The sequence below is a fragment of the Schistocerca piceifrons genome, chromosome 1, assembly GCF_021461385.2.
Source record: "Schistocerca piceifrons isolate TAMUIC-IGC-003096 chromosome 1, iqSchPice1.1, whole genome shotgun sequence".
NCBI classification, from domain to species: domain Eukaryota; kingdom Metazoa; phylum Arthropoda; class Insecta; order Orthoptera; family Acrididae; genus Schistocerca; species Schistocerca piceifrons.
Genome location: NC_060138.1, coordinates 29562224 through 29586653, shown reverse-complemented (window position 1 = coordinate 29586653; position 24430 = coordinate 29562224). Strand labels below are relative to the sequence as shown.

General features: G+C 38.7%; 1 protein-coding gene and 1 non-coding gene across 2 annotated transcripts in view; both read left to right on the top strand.

Moving 5' to 3' along the window:
* The window catches only part of LOC124783127 (protein flightless-1), a 183289-nt gene that overhangs the window by 8627 nt on the left and 150232 nt on the right, over positions 1-24430 (top strand). Inside the window, exons 3-6 of the mRNA XM_047253997.1 lie at positions 7616-7854; positions 20641-20802; positions 21304-21524; positions 22123-22339. Of these exons, the coding sequence (XP_047109953.1) occupies positions 7616-7854; positions 20641-20802; positions 21304-21524; positions 22123-22339 (839 nt within the window). The remainder of the gene's footprint in view (positions 1-7615; positions 7855-20640; positions 20803-21303; positions 21525-22122; positions 22340-24430) is intronic.
* On the top strand, positions 22780-22977 carry LOC124721479. Its single transcript, XR_007006337.1, has one exon. It is a non-coding gene; the product is annotated as a U2 spliceosomal RNA (small nuclear RNA).

Sequence of the window (24430 nt, the reverse complement as noted above, 5' to 3'; positions counted from 1 at the left end):
GTATGAATCAGTTTTGTAATGATTAGAAGACAGTTTTCTTATGTGGTAATGGAGGTCAGATCGACTACAGATATATTGTATCTGTTTGTTTATTTGAAGCCCAGAAATCTTGAACTTTGTAGCCACAAAGATATGGTACTGATGTTAATTACATGTCTGTACATTATATTTGCAAACAACAGCAAATGTTTAGTAATGACTGCGATAACCGAACATTTATCTTAAGCAGCTAAATAGATTAAAATGTACATGAAGATTCAGGACACACATTGTGCAAAATACTGCAGTGGCTACAATAGCATGAATGGCTAAAGACTCTCCGTCTATTTTAATATCCTAGAATATAGAAGCTACATGATGATATCTTAATAGGACTTGTTACATATAAGTGCAAGCATATTATTTCTGTATACCTCTACAAAGCAGTGACCATTATAAATTCTACCTTAAGTGGGAGGAAAGCATAAAAAGTAATTATCTAGATGATCAGGCTGCAGACCTGACAAAAATATCATTAGTTAATATGCCAGGGAAGTCTACGTAGTTTCATGAGTCTTACTTGCCCTCAGAGGTAAAAGCTTCAGAAAGAATTCATTGCCATGCTGTTGGATGAAGGTATCATGCTTATAATAAAAGTGCTGGCTAGCACAAGAGATTTTCACATGCTAATGTAAAAAATACTATGTTCAGAAGCAACCTTTGTGATAATCATGCGGTTATTAGCAATATCCGGCACTAACACTGAAAAACCAGATGATACTAACAATGCCACTGACTTGGTGTACTCTCTTAGTTGTAAATAGAGCTCTGCCGACACTAAGAACATGACTGTAGTGTTCTTAGCTACTTCGTGGTGACTGTATGCCATTTGACGATAAATACATAATAGTGGTCCGGCATAATAATTTTATTTTTAAAATATACCCTTCTCAGATGATATGTTTTAATAGTCTTGAAATTCGTGAGATTTGTGCTGCAGAGCACCATGTATCTAAAACATTCCAGTGTTCTTTTACAAGTATTACATTTCCTCTCTATTAAGATTATCACTCCTTTTAAAGCAGTATTCAGCTAAAATGCACTTACAATGTCCACATTGCTAGTGGTATGTGCTGATGTTGGCAATTTATTTATGTTGGTCACATTCAATTGGGTGATAGTCTGTGGAAGCCAGTGGTAGCCAGTGATAATCAGTGGATCTAATGACTTCTTTTGGTGAAAGATACTAATTTGACTTCTTTTGGAGAAATATACTAATTGATTACATTTGTTTTTGAAATGGAGAGTGGAAAGAAAACTGTGTTGAGAAGAGCGAGCAGTAGTGAAGCCTGAGACTCACATTATGTTGGAATGTGACAATTTGGTTGTGAGTTGGTGAAGCCAGCAAATCTCATCACAGTAATATAACTGCTATAATAGATTTATGTGTAGTGTAGACCGATTACAACTTTCATCATTATAATAAACTAATTGTGTGCCTTATTTCCAATCTTGCCAAACATGGTTAAATTCTAAACTACTGGAACAAAATATCAGCTAACTTTATTTGTGAACAATGGGAATTTACGAATGAGCATTGTGACTGACTGCTGGTTCTCAGTTTGCCATATTCAGTTCCCGTAGCTCATCACGTGAGATGTTACCAATATCGGCATACAATGCAACAGCCACATACAGCATAACTGCACTTTTACCCTGTATTCTTTGTATGTTTCAATCTGCTTCTTATCTATTTCCTCTTAATAGCACCTCCGTAGGCACAAACCATTGCACGCTGCTCCAAGTTATAACTTTAGCTCAGCCTTTGCTACGAATTTTGAAATTTATATTTTATAGGCCACAAGAAATGAAAGGTTGTGGAAATCTTTGTTTCGTGTCAGTCACAAATAGGATTGTTACATAATTTATTCTGAATTACATTGTTCTTTGAAACTTCAGTCTTCCCCCCCCCCCCCCCCCCCCCCCCCCCCCGCCCCCACCCACCCACCCACCCACCCACCCCAATTTTCTGTTTGTTTCCACTTATCTTCAGTGGATGCGTTTATTCTCATGGCTGGGGAATGTTCTTATATGGAAATCCAAAACTTATGTAGATCATAAGCTCTCTTACATTCTAGAGCAGTACCTGCATTAGAAGCTAAAATGGATAACTAAATCAAGGAATATTTACAATATATGGTTCTTTCTCGACATATGTCCATACACCTGCAGTCTATTATATCAAGGGACCGATGAACTCAGCCGTTTGATCCCATAAGACCTTACCACAAATTATTATTATTATTATTATTATTATTATTATTATTATTATTATTATTGTTATTGTTGTTATATCAGTCGGACTTGTTTCCAGTTGAAGTTGGTGTCATATATCCTCATTTTATCCTTCCTGGTTTCTTGAAGACAAGGCTGAAGGTATAATATTTCATTTTCTTGGAGATAATACTGGCTAATGTAGCCAGTGTAACTCTTTCTATGTCATCTGACAAAATTGAGGAAGCTATGTTTCATAAAGTGTGGTCATTATAGATAATGGTAAAGTTTTGTCCTACAGTAACTCATGAATGACAAATGATAGAATTTAGAAGCTGCTTGCATTGTGTTGGTGATTTTACACTTTGTGGTGATGTCTGAACAAAGAAAGCAATCGAAGTATTTGAAGTTGTCTACTATGTTAATTTCCTAATTACCAAACTTCAAGGGGATTGTTTAGGGATTTCAAGTTACTGACAAGCAAGCTGTTTTTGTTGTACTGCAGATCTTTTCCATTTTCTGAAACTCTATTTGCCAGTGGCCTAGCATGTCATGGATAGCTTCCGATTCTCCTCATATAAAGTCGTGATCGAAAAACAAGACTTCTGCAATGTGATCTTAACTGTTTTTATTACTGCATCCTTTATAATTGTGAAGAGAAGAAGTGATAAGCAAATTCTTTGTTTGACTCTCTTTATAATTTTAAATCTTTTTGTTGTTATTTGAATACAGCTCTTTGTGTTACAACATACTTACGTTATTTGAGACGCGAATTGACGTGCCACTGTTTTGGATTTCAAACATTCTATTATGTATTATTGCCCATTATGCTGGAAACAACTGCACTGTGGTAATTAAAATTTATTTATAAATCCTACCTATAGCCACAAAAATAAATTTATTGAAAGTTACAAATTGTCACCCCTCGAGAATCCATGGATCAGTTTACAGATGCTTTGGCTATCATATGGTTTCTTGCTTCAGAGTGACATGGAAAAAATGAATGTAATGTAACATAGTTCTTAATTACAACACACATGGAAACTACATGGTATAAAATGTTTGTATCAAAGTCACTCACATACTGATAACTAGAAACCAGATTATATGCATCATAAAAACCTTAAAATATGCTTGCAAATATGCATGAAAAATGCTTAAAAATGAATGAAAAGTGTCAAAATATGCAAGGTCAAATAATAATAAACATGGTAGTTACTGCATGCATTATATCTCAAAGTCGAACCTGTGCATATCAGTTATGAGGAAGAGCGCTGGCCGCGCAAAAAATCGGTACATTTAGAATGCTGATATCATTTTCTGAATACTTTGTGGTAGATGTTGGGAAGGGGGCCTTTCTGGGATTATTTTCTAAAAATTTACAAAATGGGGATGCATACTGTGTTTCAAGAATTGTTCCTTCTTCGCTATTGTTGTTGGTAATAAGCGGATGCGTTGCGAGTGAGTTGCAGTGAAACAGTCGATATGTGCAGGACCATCTTTGAGATATATCACACACAGAGGGATATGCTCAAAAACTTCATAATATTTTATTTAAAAAACAACATACAATCATGATTTTTTTGAACAGTATTAACTTTTGATTAATACTGTTGGACCAAAGCATCATTTAAAATTTATTTTACATTTTTCTACTATTGTAAACATCAGTGACCAAGTACTGTTCCAAATGTTTGGTAGTAAGTTTGTCTTCGTTCACTCTAAACATTTTTATAAACAGAAAAGGACCGTTCTACATCAATTGAGGTAACTGGGCAGTACAGTATTTGAATTTAGGTGCTCACTTACTGTTTCTCATAAAAGTTCACCAGTTCCATTAATGAAACTATCAAATTGGCGCAAGGGTTCAAACCCCAGGGTTATTGTTTTAAATTTTTTCAAACTTTTGTTGAAGTTTTGTTGGGAATACCTCCGGCAATGTTGACTTCACTAGAATAATTTTATTCATTAACTGAATAGATTCATTCAATGCCAAACCTTGAGTTTCAAGCTTTTTAATTCTTGCAGATAAATGGGAAAAGTGAGTGCTAATCACAGCAATGTCTTTTTTAATACCAGAATCATTAAAAGCCTCCTTACACTGGCAAACTGCCAAAGTCTGTGTATTATCGAAGTCGTTTACTACCCATTTAATGGCCTCGAAATGTTCATTTTAAACAACACAGCTTTGACCCATGTACCCCAACGAGTTACCACTGGTTAGGGAGGTAAAGGCTCACTTGGTAGTTTCTATTTGTAGGTCTTGATGTGAGGAGCCTTTAGAAACACTTTCTTTGTGGATGAAATCAGTTTATTTACATTCACAAACGTGAAATGTACTTCTTCAGCAAGGCGATGTACTCCGTGAGCAAAGCACATCACATGAATCAAATTGGGATAAAATACTTGGAGGGCTTTTCCTGCTTGAATCATATGGGTAGCAGCATCTGAAATAAACACAAACACCCTTTCATCGCCAGAAGATTCTGGAAATATTTTACTAATACCCTCATTCACGAATCTGACGATCGTAGAATGATTTACTTTTTCAAGTTTTTTTTGCAGACCGCTAAATAGGAAGAAGGGGGCTCTTCTTTAAATCTCTAACAGTTAAATATTGTTCCTATGTAATTTTTACGCAATGTTGATCTGATTTATTTTGATTTAAGCAATATTTGCGCAGAAAGTCTTTGAGGATAGGGTTTGCAAGTTTGTGAAGAGAAATATTGCTTGCAATGAATGCTTCTCATAGATCTATGTTAAACCAGCTTTTTAGGTTACCTTTGGATTACCTTTTTTGTTACCTTTGGACAAATCCCTGCTTTTCCAACTAGCTGTTGTCAGAAGTTGTTGTCATGGTCCTTTCTTCTGTATTCCTGTGATATGAAGACTTGTCTTCACATGCTGGTCTCTTGGAAACCTCTCTCTCTCTCTCTCTCTCTCTCTCTCTCTCTCTCTCTCTCTCTCTCTCTCTCTCTCTTTTTTTAACGTTTTTATCTCAAACTCAACAATATAAAACAATTCCGTCATGTGTACCTTTTGCAGGATGGTCAGCTATCCATGACTCGATGCTTTTTTTTCGGGCGGCATGGCGCACAACACGTTACACACTACATGTCGTAAACACGTTCAACTGTGTACAAGTAAATAGAACACTAAATTGAAACAATGGACATGCGTCTAAAAGCTTGCATAATTTAATTTAATTGTTGCTGACGCGTACAGTATGACAGCGGAGGGGATTAACCGTGGGCACAGGAGCATTGACTCTGTCTACCTGTTCCTGTTCCTCCTCTGTAATGATTTTGTTAGGCAGTGGCCTCTCGGTTAGCAGTGGCATACAGTTCTAGGTCGCAGCCAATCTGAGAGATATCGAAACTAGATTGAGCTAGAGACCGCCTGTCTAAATTTTTAAAATATTGTATAGAGCAAAATATTGTATAGAGCAAAAATATGCATCGTCACTAGTTTTTAGTTAAAATATGCAATAACTGGTGAAAAGGAGCCAAATATGCAAATGCTTATGCAACATGCAAATGCATATAATCCAGTCTCTACTGAGAACTGTGCCCCTTTGGTGTCAGTGAAGCACATAGACACTAAATTTGCATTTTATTTAATGAATATTCATTGGTTGAACTATGTTTAACATATTCTCTGTAGTCATATTTGCACTGTCTTATATATTATCTAGTTTGGATTCATTCAGACCATTCTTGACAAATGTTGGGTTTTCACAAATGAACACACATCAAAAAAAGTTTTTGCATCACCCCGGTTTCCAGAACTCCTGAAGATAGACATTGACTGTGGGTATTGTATCACAGACACAGTCCGTTTGACTGTTCAGAGATGTCACTAATCCCTCCCAAAGATATAAAAAACCGTACACGAGCAGCGCCTATTAGACGGAGGGGGTCCGACAGTCGATCAGTTCCAGTCATTCCACCAGGAAGGAGGTGCACGGCACGTGTTGTCTGTAGTTCAACCATACCTAGATGATCAATACTGCAGTTTGATCACATTCACATTGTTACTTTTTGCCAGGAAGGGCTCTCAACAAGGGAAGTGTCCAGGCGTCTCAGAGTGAACCAAAGCGACAATGTTCGGAAATGGAGGAGATACAGAGAGACATGAACTGTCGATGTCATGCCTCGCTCAGGCCGCCCAAGGGCTACTACTGCAGTGGATGACCGCTACATACAGATTATGGCTCAGGGGAACACTTACAGCAATGCCACCAAATTGAATAATGCTTTTCGTGCAGCCACAGGATGTTGCATCACAACTCAAACTGTGCGCAATAGGCTGCATGATGCACAACCTCACCTCCCGATGTCCGTGATGAGGTCCATCTTTGCAACCACGACACAACGCAGCACGGTGCAGATTGGCCCACAACAAGCCGAATGGACTGCTCAGGATTGGCACTATCGGACATGCCTAGGATAGATTAAAAAGGGCTGTTATGGACAATGTGACCCACCAACCACTCTAAGGTATCTACGCCAAATCACCGTTGAGAAGTGGGACAATCTGGACCAACAGTGCCTTGATGAACTTGTGGATAGTATGCTATGACGAACACAGGAATGCATCAGTGCAAGAGGACGTGGTACTGGGTATTGGAGGTACTGGTGTGTACAGCAGTCTGGACCACCACCTCTGAAGGTCTTGCTGTATGGTAGTACAACATGCAATGTGTGGTTTTCATGAGCAATAAAAAGGGCGGAAATGATGTTTATGTTGATCTGTATTGCAGTTTTCTGTACAGGTTCTGGAACTTTTGGAACCAAGGTGATACAAAACTTTTTTTGATGCGTGTAAAATAAGTGTATGTTATCTATGCTAACAGTACTCTGTCTTCCCATGTTATCTGCATACATGTCTGTATGCTGTCTCATTATTGACCAAGCCCTGATGAAGCATATTATTTAAACTATTCATTTCCTGTTTTACTACTAAGTTCACAATTTTTTTGCCTTTTTGTTTGATTCCATATCAGTCATAAGTTACGGAGCTTGTTACAGTGACGTGATACCATAAGTGACTATCTCAGATCCATAATGGTTTTCAATTGTTTTGAAGTGTTAGCAAATGAGTGATGTCAAGTAACAGAAGTTACAGTGGGATTGGAGGAAATATTAAAGACAGTGATTTCAGAAGCTAGAATGAATAATTCACCCTGCAGCACACTACATGCGGTTGTGAAAGTCCTCGACATTTAAAATTGTACAGGCAGTGCATGTATTGTATGCTCACATATGGTTTTAATTTTCCAGTAAATTTTTTTTCAGTATCTACTGTACATACAATCATTATAAGTGGTCCATAATAGTGATTAGTGGTATTTAATTTCCAGGAACATTTGTCCCTTGTACGGAATGATTTGGAAAAGCTGTATGGTGAATTGACAGAACTTGCATGTCTAAGAACGCTCAACATCCGCCATAATAAAGTGAAAAGCTCTGGAATCCCAGCTGATTTGTTTAATCTTGAAGAGCTGACCACACTTGACTTGAGTCACAATAACCTGAAGGAAGTGCCAGAGGGTCTAGAGAGAGCAAAAAGTTTACTTGTCCTTAACCTGAGTCATAATCAGTAAGTATTTGCTTTAGGTGTTTGCATAACTGCATTAGTTTGAGTTAATACTATATATTTAAAACATTTTATTTCAGTCTTTTCATGATGCATACTTGTTCACAATGAACAGTTTTTGTTTGACAAACTTTTCATATGTAATAATTAGTTGTTTTATTCTAATATCTTTCATTTTAAGTTGGTACAAAATTCATAGTGTTTTTGTTTTGCATGTTACTACTCCTGTTGCTATGAGTTTATGTATTGACTGTCAATTTTTATTTGTAGTTCACTGTTACTGTTTGAGTTTATGTATTGTAATTTTGTGATTTTGAGTTAGTGAAGTGAACTGTGGATGCTAGAAACTGGGGAGCCAAGTGGAGAAATCTGAACATTTCTGACATATTCTTCCGTTTGAGTTCAGTAGAGGGGTGACAGCACTAGAGTCGGCCAGAAACATTTGTGCTGTGTATGGGGATAATGCAAGTGGATAGTGTGGAACAAGGAAGTGGTTTTCTTGTTTTGAAGAGGATCATATTGACATTAGTGACACTCCATGCTCAGGAAGACCGTTGGGGTTTGATGATGATCATTGAAATACATTAATCCACAATGATATACATCAGTATACTCGAGAACTAGTAAATATGATGAACTTTGATAATTCCACCATCATGTGACGTTTCCATGCAATGGAGAAGATTCAAAACTTGGTTGTACGGGTACCACATGCTCCGAGCCACAAACATAAAAACCAGTGGGTGGTCGCATGGGATTTCTGCTTGCCCGCCATCAACTGGCTCATGAACAGGACCAACCGTTCCTCATGAACAAGAACAACCATTCATATCCTTTATTGTTACTGGTGATGGGAAACAGTGCCTTTGTGCTAATATAAGAAAAAGAAAGGAGTGATCGAACTCAAACAAAGCAACAACTCCCTGTACAAAGACCTGTGCGTATCTACAATAGATAACACTATGCATCTGGTGGAACAGTAATAGCGCAGTGTACTACAAATTGCTTCCCCCAGTTGTAACCATCAGTACTGACATATATTGTCAACACCAAGATGTCTTGCAGATGCAGTACTAGAACAACAATCAGGAAGACTGTGTGAAGTGCCGCTCCTCAGTGATAATGATCACCTGCTTTCTGCTACACTGACAAAAAAACACTGTGCAGGAGTTGGGTTGGGAAGTTATTCCAAACCCACTGTATTCACATGATCTTGCACCGTTAGAGTTTCACCTTTTCCACACACTATTGAATAACCTTCAAAGAACTTTTTTCTGGATGAAAATGCTCTCCAAACATGGCTCGACAATTTCTTTGCCTCAAAACCACATGATTTCTACAGTTGTGGAATCAAAAAGTTACCACAGTGTTGGCAGACTGTTGTAAATAGCGAAGTAGAATATAATGTTATTGATGGCTAAAGTCTCTGATGTGGGGATCTGTTGTGTTTATTAAATTTATGGATAAATGCCATGGACTTATGCACCAACCTAATACATTGTGATAATTTCTCTTTTCAGTTGATTGATTGGAAGGGTGAGAAACTTTTGCCTCTAAGTCTCCTTTGTAATTTCTCTCACTTCAAGATTTTTCCTTAACATTTATGCTATTTAAAGAAAGAATTCCATGTTTGGGATCCTGTCTTTAATTTTATATTTAACATGTCTTGCTTAATTTATTAGCTTATAATTTCTAAGTATCTCTTATACGAAAGTGAGAAATATTTTATTTATAACTACAATGGAAATTCCTGGATCGCGCAGTGCATAAAATAAGGAAAAGGCAATCATTCACCAATAGTAGATCGATGCACAGAGCACAGTAACACATAACAAGCTACAGCATTCACACTAGCTTTCGGGCACTAGCTCTTTATCTAGCAATAGAACAGTAATGCAAGCTAGAAGAAGAGCTCGTGCTTGAAAGCCAGTATGAATGCTTTTTTTTCTGTTATATGTTACTGTGCTCCTCGCATCGATCCGCTAGAGGTGAGTTGTTGACTTTCCCTTATTTTATGTACTGCTAAATATTTTGTTTATGAGTTGAAGAATTATAATTTTCAAAATAATCACAACAGCATTTTAGGCATCTCTTCCATTTGCCCATGATTCTTTTTATTCCTCATTCATAAAAATTATGTGACTGCTGGAGGTATGGTTACATTAATCATTTGTGTATCCAGTGCAAACTTGCACCATCTTGAATCATTCTTCTGACTACCAGAAAAATGAAAATTGCAACATGATGCGTGTAGGGCATAAAGCATAGTCACTCTAATATCTATGCCACTTTTTCTTTATTTTCTTCTTTTTTGTCCCTCTTTCCCCAGGAATGGCACAAAAGTGCATGAAAGGTTACGGAACATCAAAAGAAAGCAATTGATTGACCCATCCTGATAGCCACACTTTAACTTGCTGCTTCTGGTGTTCTGGGAAGTCTGCTGGTTCTAGATCAAATTGTCCTGGTGGATTATGCTGCTTCTGGTGTTGTGGGAAGTCTGCTGGTTCTAGATCAAATTGTCCTTGTGGATTAATGATGAGGACCAGCGTGCCAGCTGGCCTGGATGTGATTTTTAGGCAGTTCCCCACATCTGACTAGGTAATACTGGGCTAGCACCCGTGTCTTGACTCCACGCTCCTACATGAGATAACACTATTTGCAGACAGTTGGGGTACACACATTCCTTCCCAGAGGAGGGGGGGGGTAAGAGGTCTGGGGTGGGGGGAGGAGGGGATTAGTGATGATAGGAAGGACATACTGCCACTCTCTACCATTAACACTGGTAATACCAATAATTAATATGCTGACCCCATAAAGATGTGGGATAAATGACCAGGGAAAAGAAGTAGAACAAATCCATTAAGACGGAAGGGATCTTCACACGACATTCAGAAGTTGTTAACAAATTCATTGTCACTTGGATTTTTTCTAGCATTCGTTCACAGAACTGTCATCACATCAGAAGAAGTAGAAGAAGAAGAAGAAGAAGAAGAAAGTAAAAATTATCAGTTTGTAATGAATTCATGCATTAGTAGACTGTATTAGTCAAAGGAAAGGACGAATATGATTTTACCATGTGTTTGGCAAATGTGTAAGTTTCTGAAGGTGTTGTCATGTCGTATTGCACTGCAAGCTGGTTGCTTCCTGTAAAACAACATTCACAAACACTTTACCTTCCAGTGTGTGACATTCATGACATACAGGATGCAATGGAGAATGGCTTTTTCTTTGTCTGCAAATTACTACTGGTCTGAAACTTTGAAAGATGAATCTTGGAGCTAAGCATAGACCAACACACAGTTATGTTATACACAATGAAGGGAAAGATTGTACTCTAACTGTGTATTACTTTTTGCACATATATTATCAGAAGTATCCTAATTATTATTAGATAGTTTATTTTCATTAATTCATACTTAAAAAGCATTAAATAAATGTAAAAAAAATGTTTACCAATTGTGACACATTAATGAACACATAATGGAGCCAGTTCTTACATTAATTTTTGGGGCCATGTCATTTTTCATCCATCACAAGGAGAAGATAATTTGACTTTTCTTTGCCCATGATTGCTACAAAACAAAATGTAATGCCTTGCCTCAACATTAGAAATATGGTAACTAAACACCAGCTTCAGTTGTGTTATGTTTTACAGTCTTAACCAGTTTCATTTAGTGACTAATAATCATGAAATGTTGTACCTATATTGGAAATTCTTACCAAACCTTTTGAGTCAGTTGAAAGAACAGTGGGACCCAAAAGAGGAAAGATATGGAAGTCCTAAAATCTCTCTACCAGTGTTAGTTGTTATACTTTGTCAGAATTTAGTCATTAGACTGATTGATGAGTAGTGGGGCTCCCATCTGTAGATCAGAATTGTTCCTAACAATGGCCATGTGCCCTAACAAACACCTATCACAGTTAAATTTTTGATGAAAAGCTTATACAGTTAATGCGGAGAAACTTGGAAATAAGAACAGTTCCTGTGTAAGTTTCACTAGAGTTATTTTGTAAACACCAGTTAATTGTTCTTATTAGGTTTAAGTCATACATATTCACTTTTGAAATCACAATACTGCTTTTTTATACACATAAGTCCTATACCATAGACATGCGTTTATTGATTCTCTCTGAATAAATCACTCTTGGTTGCAAAATTTTGTAGTAAATTTCCTACACTTATTGCTGTTACAGACATACACTTAAGCATAAAGCTTAATTAAACCCAACACAGCTTGGTCTGTTGTACTTCAATGGGAATGTAAAACTTTGCCAAAAGTCAGTATTTACAGAACACTCTTGATTTTAAGTACGTTTTGTGCTGACCATACTACACTCCTGGAAATTGAAATAAGAACACCGTGAATTAATTGTTCCAGGAAGGGGAAACTTTATTTACACATTCCTGGGGTCAGATACATCACATGATAACACTGACAGAACCACAGGCACATAGACACGGGCAACAGAGCATGCACAATGTCGGCACTAGTACAGTGTATATCCACCTTTCGCAGCAATGCAGGCTGCTATTCTCCCATGGAGACGATCGTAGAGATGCTGGATGTAGTCCTGTGGAACGGCTTGCCATGCCATTTCCACCTGGCACCTCAGTTGGACCAGCGTTCGTGCTGGACGTGCAGACCGCGTGAGACGACGCTTCATCCAGTCCCAAACATGCTCAATGGGGGACAGATCCAGAGATCTTGCTGGTCAGGGTAGTTGACTTACACTTTCTAGAGCACGTTGGGTGGCACGGGATACATGCAGACGTGCATTGTCCTGTTGGAACAGCAAGTTCCCTTGCCGGTCTAGGAATGGTAGAACGATGGGTTCGATGACGGTTTGGATGTACCGTGCACTATTCAGTGTCCCCTCGACGATCACCAGTGGTGTACGGCCAGTGTAGGAGATCGCTCCCCACACCATGATGCCGGGTGTTGGCCCTGTGTGCCTCGGTCGTATGCAGTCCTGATTGTAGCGCTCACCTGCACGGCACCAAACACGCATACGACCATCATTGGCACCAAGGCAGAAGCGACTCTCATCGCTGAAGATGACACGTCTCCATTCGTCCCTCCATTCACGCCTGTCGCGACACGACTGGAGGCGGGCTGCACGATGTTGGGGCGTGAGCGGAAGACGGCCTAACGGTGTGCGGGACCGTAGCCCAGCTTCATGGAGACGGTTGCGAATGGTCCTTGCCGATACCCCAGGAGCAACAGTGTCCCTAATTTGCTGGGAAGTGGCGGTGCGGTCCCCTACGGCACTGCGTAGGATCCTACGGTCTTGGCGTGCATCCGTGCGTCGCTGCGGTCCGGTCCCAGGTCGACGGGCACGTGCACCTTCCGCCGACCACTGGCGACAACATCGATGTACTGTGGAGACCTCACGCCCTACGTGTTGAGCAATTCGGCGGTACGTCCACCCGGCCTCCCGCATGCCCCTCGCTCAAAGTCCGTCAACTGCACATACGGTTCACGTCCACGCTGTCGCGGCATGCTACCAGTGTTAAAGACTGCGATGGAGCTCCGTATGCCACGGCAAACTGGCTGACACTGACGGCGGCGGTGCACAAATGCTGCGCAGCTAGTGCCATTCAACGGCCAACACCGCGGTTCCTGGTGTGTCCGCTGTGCCGTGTGTGTGATCATTGCTTGTACAGCCCTCTCGCAGTGTCTGGAGCAAGTATGGTGGGTCTGACACACCGGTGTCAATGTGTTCTTTTTTCCATTTCCAGGAGTGTATATGAATCTACTTCGGACTTCACCACCAAAATACAATGTCATTCACTGCCATGGCAGTTTCCATTCTATAAAGGTTTTCAGCACGTCACATCTTGCATCTCTCAAATATTGAAAAAGGAACACTTTTAATTGTTTGCACCAAAGCTGCTACTTATTTATTGTATAACTAATTTCAGGCTTTCCCCATTTTCACAAATCAGCATGACACACAGTGGAACTCCATCAAGTACAAATTCTCCAATATACGAGGGTGGTTTGAAAAGTTCTTGGAATGGAATAGAAAAAAAGTACTTAGATGCTGAAACTTTTTTATTTTTCAGTGCAGTCTCCTTGTAGATTAATGCACTTGGTCCATCGATGTTCCAGTGCCTTGATCCCATCTTGAAAATGAGTTTCCTCCTGGCCTGCAAAATAGTTGTCAACTCTGGCTATCAATTCTTTGTTTGAAGCAAATCTTCATCCACCAAGAAAAATTTTCAGTTTTGGGAAGAAATGGAAGTCTGATGGAGCCATATCAGGTGAATAAGGTGAGTGTGGCAACAATTCGTACCTTAGTTCATGTGATTTTGCCATGGCAATGGCACGTGTGTGGGCGTGCATTGTCTTGTTGGAAGATGACTTCCTTCCTTGCCAAACCTGCCATTTTTTCACCTATTTTTTGTTTCAATTTGTCCAAGAGGTTAGCATAGTATTCTCCACTAATTGTTTGCCTAGTGGGGAGATAATCTAGAAACAGAATCCCCTCCGCATCCAAGAACACTGATGCCATGACCTTTCGCACTGAAGTTAAATGTCTTTTCTTTCTTTGGTGGTGGAGAATCAGTATGTTTCCACTGCTTTGACTGTTGTTTTGTCTCTGGGGTATGGTGGTGCACCCAAGTTTCATCTGTGGTCACAAACCAGTGCAAAAAATCTTGTTCGTTTCTTCTAAAACGGGCCAAACATTGTTCCGATATGTCCATTCTCATGTGTTTTTGATCCAAAGTCAAGAGTCGTCGCACCCATCTTGCAGATAATTTTTTCGTTTCTAATTCTTCAGTTAAAATGTGCTATACCCTTTCAGATGACATCTGGCAGGCGTGAGCAATTTCACGCGCTTCCAATTGGCAATCTTCCATGACCAATTTGTGCTCTTTTGCAATGATTTCTGTAGTAGTGACACATCGTGGGTGACCACTGCGTGGGTCATCATCTAAGCTCTCCCAACCAAATTTAAATTCATTTGTGCAGTTGGCAACAGTTGAATATGAAGGAGCAGAGTCCCCCTGTGTATTCTGGAAGTCGACATGAATGTCCTTTGCTTGCATACCTTTCTTTATGAAGTAGTTGATCATAGCTTGAATCTCAATTTTTTCCATCTTCATACATCATAATGTGGGAACAACAACATGGCCACGTCACTGCCACAGCTCTCTTCCAAGAGCACTAATGTGGCATGTCTTTAAAGGCAACAGTCCAATGATTATTACGTGAATTACTCCCTGTGCTAGCACTGATCTCTCATGGTGATTCTGAGAACTTTTCAAATCACCCTCGTGTAAGAAATATCATTGTCACATGAATCAGATCTGGTGATGATGAAGATCTTAGCTAAATCTCCAGTGTGGTGACATAAACTGAACTGTCAATGCCAGGTATAGCCCAGATACAAAAGTATGTGGCTTGTGAAACTTTGCAGGTCTTGAAGTAGTCAGCCAATAAATAAACAGCAGCTTTGGATGCAAAAAATTAAAAATGTATTTTCTTCAATGTCCAAACTTGCATTAGCCATGTGGCATCCCAAAGAGAATTACCAGTGGGAAAAAAGGTACACCATTCCAACTATGTGGAGCCTATGTAGTACACTTAGAAGCAGCAGAGCGAGTTTTTGACTAGTTAGAACATAAGTATAGGTGCATAAAAAACTAAAGAAAAGCATAGGTAATAACAGAAATCGTAAAATATGAAATATAGAGCTAATTCAATTTGGAAAAAATATTCATCAAATTGAGAGATAACACTAAGGTGCAAGGGAGTTATGGGAGAGAGACATGAATAACAGTAATATACTAAAGACTAGTGTGAGTTGAGACTGGGTAATTCAAAGCTAACATCAGTGACACAGTATTCTTCTGATTCAGTTGATAAAAAAATTGATTTGAGAGATGTGAATGAGAGAAGATATTGTTGCATAAGCCTTGCCTTCTTTTTACTCTAATTTTCAGACAGTCAAGCTAACAAGTTTTAAGAATCTGATTGTAATTAAATGTCAGGAAATATGGGTGTAGAAAAGTACTTTACATAGAAAATTTGTAGGAATGTGTAGGCCCATTTATTGAAAATATTCTTCTTGACTTCGCCAGCTGCTTTCCAGATTCTTTTTTTATGATGTCCATAATGTTTCTGTTCATTTTATGCTAGATATCTTACTTTTGTGGGATAGTTTTTATGCCAGTTTCCATTTCAAAGTCATAAAGTCATGATCAGAAGGTGCATGGAAATCCCTGTAAGTCATCTAGATTCAGATTTTCATGATTTCCGTAGATTGCTTCCAAATAAATGCCAGAACAGCTCCTTTAGCCAAGCTAGGCCCCCATTCAATTCTTCCTACACCTTTGTTGACACTAAGCTTGTACTCCATCTTTAATGATTGTGACTTCTATGACGTGTTAGTACAAGGGCTGTTCAAAAAGTATCCAACTTTTATTTATAAAATCAATCATTATTTAGTTACAATTGTTTTACACTAGTCATCTTCAAAGTAGTCCCCTTCAGCTTTTACACAACTCTCCCAATGCTGCCAGCACTGCTTGAAGCATCGCTGGAAAGCCTCTTTTGGTTGGTCTGCAGCTGCTCCATCGAATTCTGCATAATGTCTTCTCTGTTTTGAAATCTGGTCCCTTTTGGAGTCTCTTTCAATTTAGGGAAAAGACAGAAGTCACTCAGTGCTAGGTCAATAGAATAGAGAGGCTGACAAATCACAACTGTCTTGTGTTTTGTCAAGAAACTCTGATGGGCTGCATTATCATGGTGAAGGTGCTAACTGCTCTCTGCCCACAATTCCGACCATTTGCACATCAGTGCTTCATGAAGGTGTCACCAAACCTCTTGGTAGTACACCTTATTGACATTACTACCTTCTGGGCTGTACTTGTGGTGGACCATGCCGTTGGAGACAATAGAAGTTAGCATGACTTTCACATTGCTGTGGACCTGTCTCCTTGATTTGGTTCTTGAGGATGACGAATGCTTCCATTACGATGAGCGGAACTTGAGCCAGTATTACTACTCAGGGCACATATTTGTTGAAAGCACCGATGATGGCTGTTAATCAGTTGAAATCTATTTGCAAAAGTGAATAAATAAAACATGATTTTGCAACTGGTTACTGCTTATTTGGTAATTTTATGGTTTACGGTTGTTGCACAACTTGGGAACCACATGGAGCCCACCATTCATGAGTGGAACTTTGTTTATGGGCTGTACCCATAAATGCAGGACTCATCACTTGTGATCACAGCGTTAGGAAAGTTTGGATTACTGTCCACAGTATCCAGCATGTCCTGTGTGATCTCTGAATGAAGTTGCTCCTGCACGGTTGTTTGTAACTGTGGCACTAATTTTGCTGAGTTCCTCTGGAGGTCCAGGTGTTCCATTAAAATGGAATGAATAGATACAGTACTAATTTTAACCTTATCGGCAAGTTCTCTGATTGTGATTCATCGATCTTGCATTGCCAGGATTCTTACGTGATCAATAACAACCTTATTTGTGGATGTTAATTGCCTACTTGAACGTGCTTCACTCTTCATTGATGAGCGGCCATGTTTGTTATGGTTGTAGTACTCCTTTATCTGTATGGTACCCATTGCTTCGTCCCCAAACACTTTATGAATTTTGTGGATTGTTTCAACTTCAGACTCACCAATCTTAAAACAAAATTTGATGCAATAATATTGTTCCACTTTTTCTTTCATTTTGTCCACAGCACAAATTCAGTTGTATACCACTTACATGTGTTCATTTGTTAATATATAGCCAGTGACTTGTTGTTTCCATAGTCATGAAAAAAGTTGGGCACACGCACTGCATACGCCTACAAATGTTCAACAACAAAAAATAAGGTTGGATACATTTTGAATAGCCTAAATACTTCATTCCATTAGCAGAAATATAACATTTATATATTCCAATGAAAAATATGTAGTGGACGATAGGTGAACGAATGTGTAAAGTTGAGTCGTGGAATTGGCTGTTCAATAGGAACTAATTAATACTGAGTACACATACACTTACACTGAACCAGCATTGCAGCTTTATGCCTATTTTAGTGTTGTGACCCAATGAAACTACTTTCATCCAGCTGTAACTGTGGGATCTTTGATTGCTCGATGAGGTGGCATGTAGAAACTGTAACTAATGAAATATTGGTTCACTTTATTACATTAATGAATAAAAGATTTACTTAACTTCAACAGACTTCTTTGCCACAGGAATACTGTATAATTTACAACCATCATTGACTCTAAGAGTATCACTTGATGCGCTAAGTGTAACAGACTGTTCTCTTGAGGTACAAAATTAATCATTTACAACAGTAGAAGTACAGGGTCTACGTAATGCCTGGAACACTTTCAATTGCAGTAGAGCGTCTATTATCCGAAGTAATTGGGGGCATGGGTGTTCGGAAAACTGGTTTGTTCGGATAATCGAACTGTACATGTTTATTTGCCAAAAAGAAGTACTGTACAGTAAATTTATTCATAAAATCCTTCAAACTGCGTGGAGCGGCACGCCTCAACTCTAAGCTGGCGCAGCTGTTGCTACTTCTACTGCCAGTGCCAAGCCGACAGAAGTGTGCCGATTGTTGAAACACAGAGACTGGCGGCTTGGCCGCCTTGTGAAGGTCCCATTAGAAGCAATGTTCCGCCAGCGGTGGCCCAGTGCGGCGACTACTATGGGGAACTTGGTTTGGGAGTGAGGGGGATGATGGATGGTAGGGTGGGAGAGTAACAGGTGCGAGCGAGTACACAGTTCAGTTAAGCGGTCGTTCGGTTGACCGACGTTCGGATAATCGACGCTCTACTGTATTTATTGCACAAGAACCAAACATTGTACAGATATCATAGATATGTCATTTTGAAGAGAAACCCTGAAAGTTTTCCATGTATACTGCCACAGCGTAGTTTGGTAACTTTCCTATAGTCAGTGCTAGTCACAAACATGGCAAATTCAGGTGCGGAGCAAGCTTTCTGTGTGTTGGAGTTTGACAAAACAAGTGTGCTACAGCTGTTCAATGGAAGTTTAGAACCAAGTACAGTAAGTAGCCACCAACATCTGGACATTTACCAGTGGCACAACAAATGCGTTACGACGGGTTGCTTTTGCCGGACAGAGAGAAGCGGACGTCCCAGTGTGAGTGAAGTGAATGCGTAGTGCGTACGAGAGACATTCCTAATGAGTCCAAAGAAATTGGTGCATCGTGCATCCCATTAACTTGAAATGGCTCCAATGACAGAAGCTGTCTATGAAACCATTCAAGTGCAGAAGCCCAATGACGATGACAAGGACAATTCACAGTTGGAACAATTGATTGAGGATGGGGATGGCATTGTTGATCGCTTAATTTTTAGCGACCAAGCCACTTTTCACAATAATGGGAAAGTGAACAGGCATAATTGTCGAATATGGGGTACAAAGCATCCACACAAATGCATTGAATTTGAGCATGATTCCCCAAAGGTAAATGTTTTTTGTGCCTTATCACATCGAAAACTGGACGGGCCATTCTTCTTCACGAAGAGCACTGTCACTGGATATTTCTACTTGGACATATTCCAGCAATGGCTGACGCTTCAAATGCAACCTGACTCTCCATTCATCTTTCAGCAGGATAGGGCTCCACCCCATTTTCATCGTGAAGTTGGTGGGTACCTGAACACGGAGCTGCAGCATCGATGGATTGGCTGTGCTACAGAAGGGGGCAGCTGTTTCATGAAATGGCCTCCCCCATCATTAGATCTCACTCTGTGTGACTTTTTTTCTGTGGGGACACATTAAAGATCTGGTTATGCACCGCCTCTGCCATGTGATGTTGCAGAGTTCTGGGAGAGAATACGGGAAGTGACTGCCACAGTTGACGACGCCATGCTGCTATGGGCATGTCAAGAATTCGATTACTGTATTGACGTCTGCTGCCGGGTCACTCATGGTTCGCATAGCGAATGTTTGTCAAAAAAAAGAAAAAAACTTTCAGAGTTTCTCTTCAAAATGAAATATGTATATAAGTATGACTTCTGTACAATGTTTAATTCTTGTGCAATAAATAATTGAAAATGTTCCCGGACTTTATGTACACCCTGTACATCTGAAACTTGTACAACTCAATGGTCGTACACTGTGATGTTGACTGCTTCAGAGAGCATCACAAACTGACAGGAGCACTTCTGTGCTTGGCTTTATGTTGACCTCCAGTGCAATAATGCTGCTGTGCAGAGAGGGGAGGTATGGTGTTTAGTAGTGCCTCCCATCAGTTGTTGTGGATTGCAGTGAGACCTCAGTAATGTCTGTGGTATCGATATATGTTGCCGAGTTTAGTGTGGCTTGCATTCACAATGGTCTGCCCGTCACGTCCAAATTCATCCATCATGGATTAAGTCATGCAGTAACTGCTATAACAGCAGGATGAAAACGATGGATTGCTGCACACCACACAGAGGAGGTGTTGAGTTACAGACAGACACAATGAAAAAGAATTCTACAAATACTTCAGCTTTCAGACAATGTCATTCTTCATTGTGCTTGTCTCTGACTCAACACCTTCACTATGTGAGGAGTAGCAGTCTGTCCATTCCATATTTTTATTATTCCATCCTGGATTTTCCATTGTATCAAGTAACTGCAATACTAGAGGAACATCCTCTTGGTCCCAAATTATGTTCCCAAGAATAAATTTGCTGTGATACATTTTCACATTCTTGGAAACTTTTTCCCGAGGCATAAGCTGTTTAACAGTATCCGTTGAATATTTTGGTATAACTAAAGTTATTTCTCTCTTTTACAGTATAGACACAATTCCAAATCAGTTATTTATGCAACTGACAGATCTCCTTTTCTTGGATCTGAGTTCTAATAATTTGGAAACTCTGCCTCCACAGACACGGAGACTTGCAAATTTGCAGACACTAGTGTTAAATCATAATCCACTGGGACATTTTCAGCTAAGGTGAGTAGTTTGCTACGCTTTTGATGTAAAGTAGTATATAATAATTTGCATGTCTCAGACATAATTGGGTGCTAAAACAAGGAAGTTAATCAATGATTAAAAAAAGTGACACTGGTTGTGTAGTTTTAATAACATTTAATTGCCACAGAGTAAATATGAAAAAAAGCCATTTTGAACTTTTAGGTGATTAAAAGCAAAATTATAAGTGTAGGACAACCATAATGTATGCAGCAAGGAAATGGGTAAATGAATTGCCTTAGAATCAAGTTGTAGCTTTTTTACTGCAGATTTACTGTACTTATTTCATTATTTTAAAAATAATGTATTGAAATTCATTCTGTTAAAGTATAATATATAAAATTATAGTTAAGTGATTAATATTTTTCATTTGTGTTTTTTTTCTTTCCATATTCCATTTGTCATTAGGTCAACATGTGCTTGTAGATATAGAGATGCATTGAATCTTAAGATGACTTTGTTTTACTCATTATTATTTTACAGGCAGTTACCATCATTAATGAATCTGGAAACTTTGCACATGCGAGACACACAGCGCACATTAAGTAATATACCATCAAACCTTGACAGTCTCACAAATTTAAGGGACCTGGATTTAGCACAGAATGCATTACCGAAGGTTCCTGAAGCCCTGTATGCTCTCCCTAACCTAAGAAGATTGAATCTAAGTGATAATGAGATAACGGAGCTTTCCCAGGCTGTTGGTAATTATTTTTCCTACATTTGTATTCTGATGTATTATGGTTTCTGGAGTTATTTAGGACTTAGAGAGTTTGCACAATGGTGTTCCCATAATATGTTTTTATTCTAAGTTTGTAACAGCTGTGTAATAATATATAGGACATACTTGTAAATTAAGCAGGAATATTGTTTTGCATGTTACTGACAGATATATAAACACACTACGTGAGTTAAGTTACATGCATGTCCAACATCTAGACATTCCCTCTTGTCTGTCAAATTTCGTCAAGCTGTACAGTTGTTTTTCTCAGTTTTACCTTACAGTGATACAGTCTTTAGACTCAAAGAAGTTTTTATCCATCTGATGCAGTTTCTCAATTTTGTTTTTTCACGACATTGTGGTGTGATTTGGTTTACTTCTGTCTGGGACAGCTGCAAGGGTGGAAATATATGCACTATCATGCTTGGATTTAAAGTTTGCTTTCCAGATAAAGTAATTTCAATTTATAGTTAATTTATATATGATTTTGTTGATTTATTGATGTATTATTATGTTGCAAAATGTGGATTCATACATTTTGTTGTAATTTTAATTTGCTATTTGATTTTTAAATTTTCTAGATTTGTGGCAACATCTTGAAACATTAAATTTATGCCGGAATAAATTAACAGCATTGCCAGCCTCATTATGCAAGATCAACACACTCAGGAGGTTGTATGTCAATGACAATCAGCTTGACTTTGAAGGAATTCCATCTGGGATTGGGAAACTGAGTAGTCTCGAAGTTTTCTCAGCTGCCAACAATCAACTTGAGATGATACCAGAGGGTTTGTGCAGGTATACAATGAAGTATTTCTGTAATATGTGCTGCTACCATTATTAATTTTCATATAAAGAAATGTTTTGTATCACATTATTCATTCCATGTTGAGCTTAACTGTCTCTGGAATAAGCTTCTGAATATTGGAGGGTTTACTGAGCAGTTCTTGTCATAACAATGTTGAATTTCTCTTGTAAATCTGTTGTTGGTGACATTTAAATCAAACTTGTAACACGACATTGAGAAGCTGCTGTACACACAACTGCGTTCCACAGTGGGACATTCTCCCTTTAAATGGAAATGTTTTGATTAGATCTGACCATTACGTTTGTGAAAATCAACACAAAATACAAATTACAGTAATCAGTCGCCAACCACTGTCTGGACTTAAGTTGAAGCAAAAATGGGAATAATAGAACAAACAGCCATTGCAAATGACCATAGCAGCTACACAGTGGACACTTCAAAATAATAAATAATGACTAAGATCAAAGTTTAGGATCTGTTCTACTCAGCTGAATACCTGATATGTCCTGCATTGCAGGACCAGAATATTAAACTGATTCTTGGCTCATGATGGAGTGCTAAGGGCTTGCTCCAGCTCTATTGCAGATTGCCCCAGCTTTGCAGTACTGCTGGGATTGGCCCACCTAAAAATCAATTCAAACATTGTCTCAAAGTCTGAGATGACTTAATGTTCTCAAATGATAGGATAAGCTGGGAAAAGGGCCTTGCCAGTGTACTTAAATGCAAACATATTTTTCATCACCCACAGGAGATTAAGCAGAAATTATCTTATAGCAGCTATACAAGAAACTCAGTACACCATACAGATATGTACAGAATCAGACGTTTGTGGCTGCTTCTACATAGGTGAGATTGGTAGATCATTTGACATCAGATTCAAGGGACACCTGGTAGCAGTAATAAGCAAAACAAAAATCACACATCAGCACTAGCCACGACCTAAAAGAAACAAAACACCGTGCTACTAACTCAAGCATCAGTATATGAGCATCCTACATATCCAAACTATAGGGAAATAGCCAGACATCCTGGAAACATTCAGAGTAGACAAATACCTAAGAAAACCTGGTCCATCCAATATATGCGAAGTTCGAGTGATTTAGATTGTTAATTTTTTTTAAATGTAGAAATAAATGAAAGCTTCATTTATTGTATTTAGTGTTACAGAAAAAATTCATGCCTGTGTGATCAGTCATCAAAAGTGTTTTTGGACAGATTTGTGAATATTAACAAACTAAATTTCAAACACTGTAATGATCTGTCTCTGATCAAAAATGCAAAGTTACTTCTAATTGCTTGTTGACTGGTATTGCCTGCCTGATTACTGTATTTTGTCTTTCTATTCGATCTTATATTAACTTTAGTAAATAAGTATTGTGAATGTATTAGAACATTGCAACTGTTGAAATTGAATATAATTTGTAATGAATTAGCTGCAACTAGTTGCTTTTATAGGCATTTATTTTTCCATGATGACATTTCAAACTGCCTGGCACACCGTCTTCAGATATTTACGTATCACAAACGTTATTCCTTTCTATTGACGTCGCAGAATTTTGCAACATAGGTTTTTAAGACAGCTGATGTGGAAACCTTGTATGTAAAGAAACAGTGTTGACAACATGCATGTAAATGTAAACATCTGAAAACAGGTTGGATATAAGATGAATATACTCTCAAAAACTTATGTTTTGAGGCATAATTTGTTGGTGCGTGGTGTCAGGAAAATGGTACCATTCATATTGGTGCAATACACCTAAACATTAACATCACAGGTGGTATAGTTTTGACTATGCACTAGGAACATTACTGATGTGTTGCATGACGAACTGGGCCTGTGAACTTAGGTAACCACGTGAACAGTTGCTCTTCTACATGCAACACTCAGATTTGCACCAGTGTTATCGTATTGTTTTGTACATTCTCCTTGAGAATAGTAATTTTTGAGAACATTTCTCATGGAGAACAGCAGTCTGGCAAAAAGTATTTTAAAAATGAACACAAACAGTCTCGACTGCAAAGAGACATTTATTTTGTGGTAACCAATTTTGGTCAGTTTTTGACCATCTTCAGACCTTATA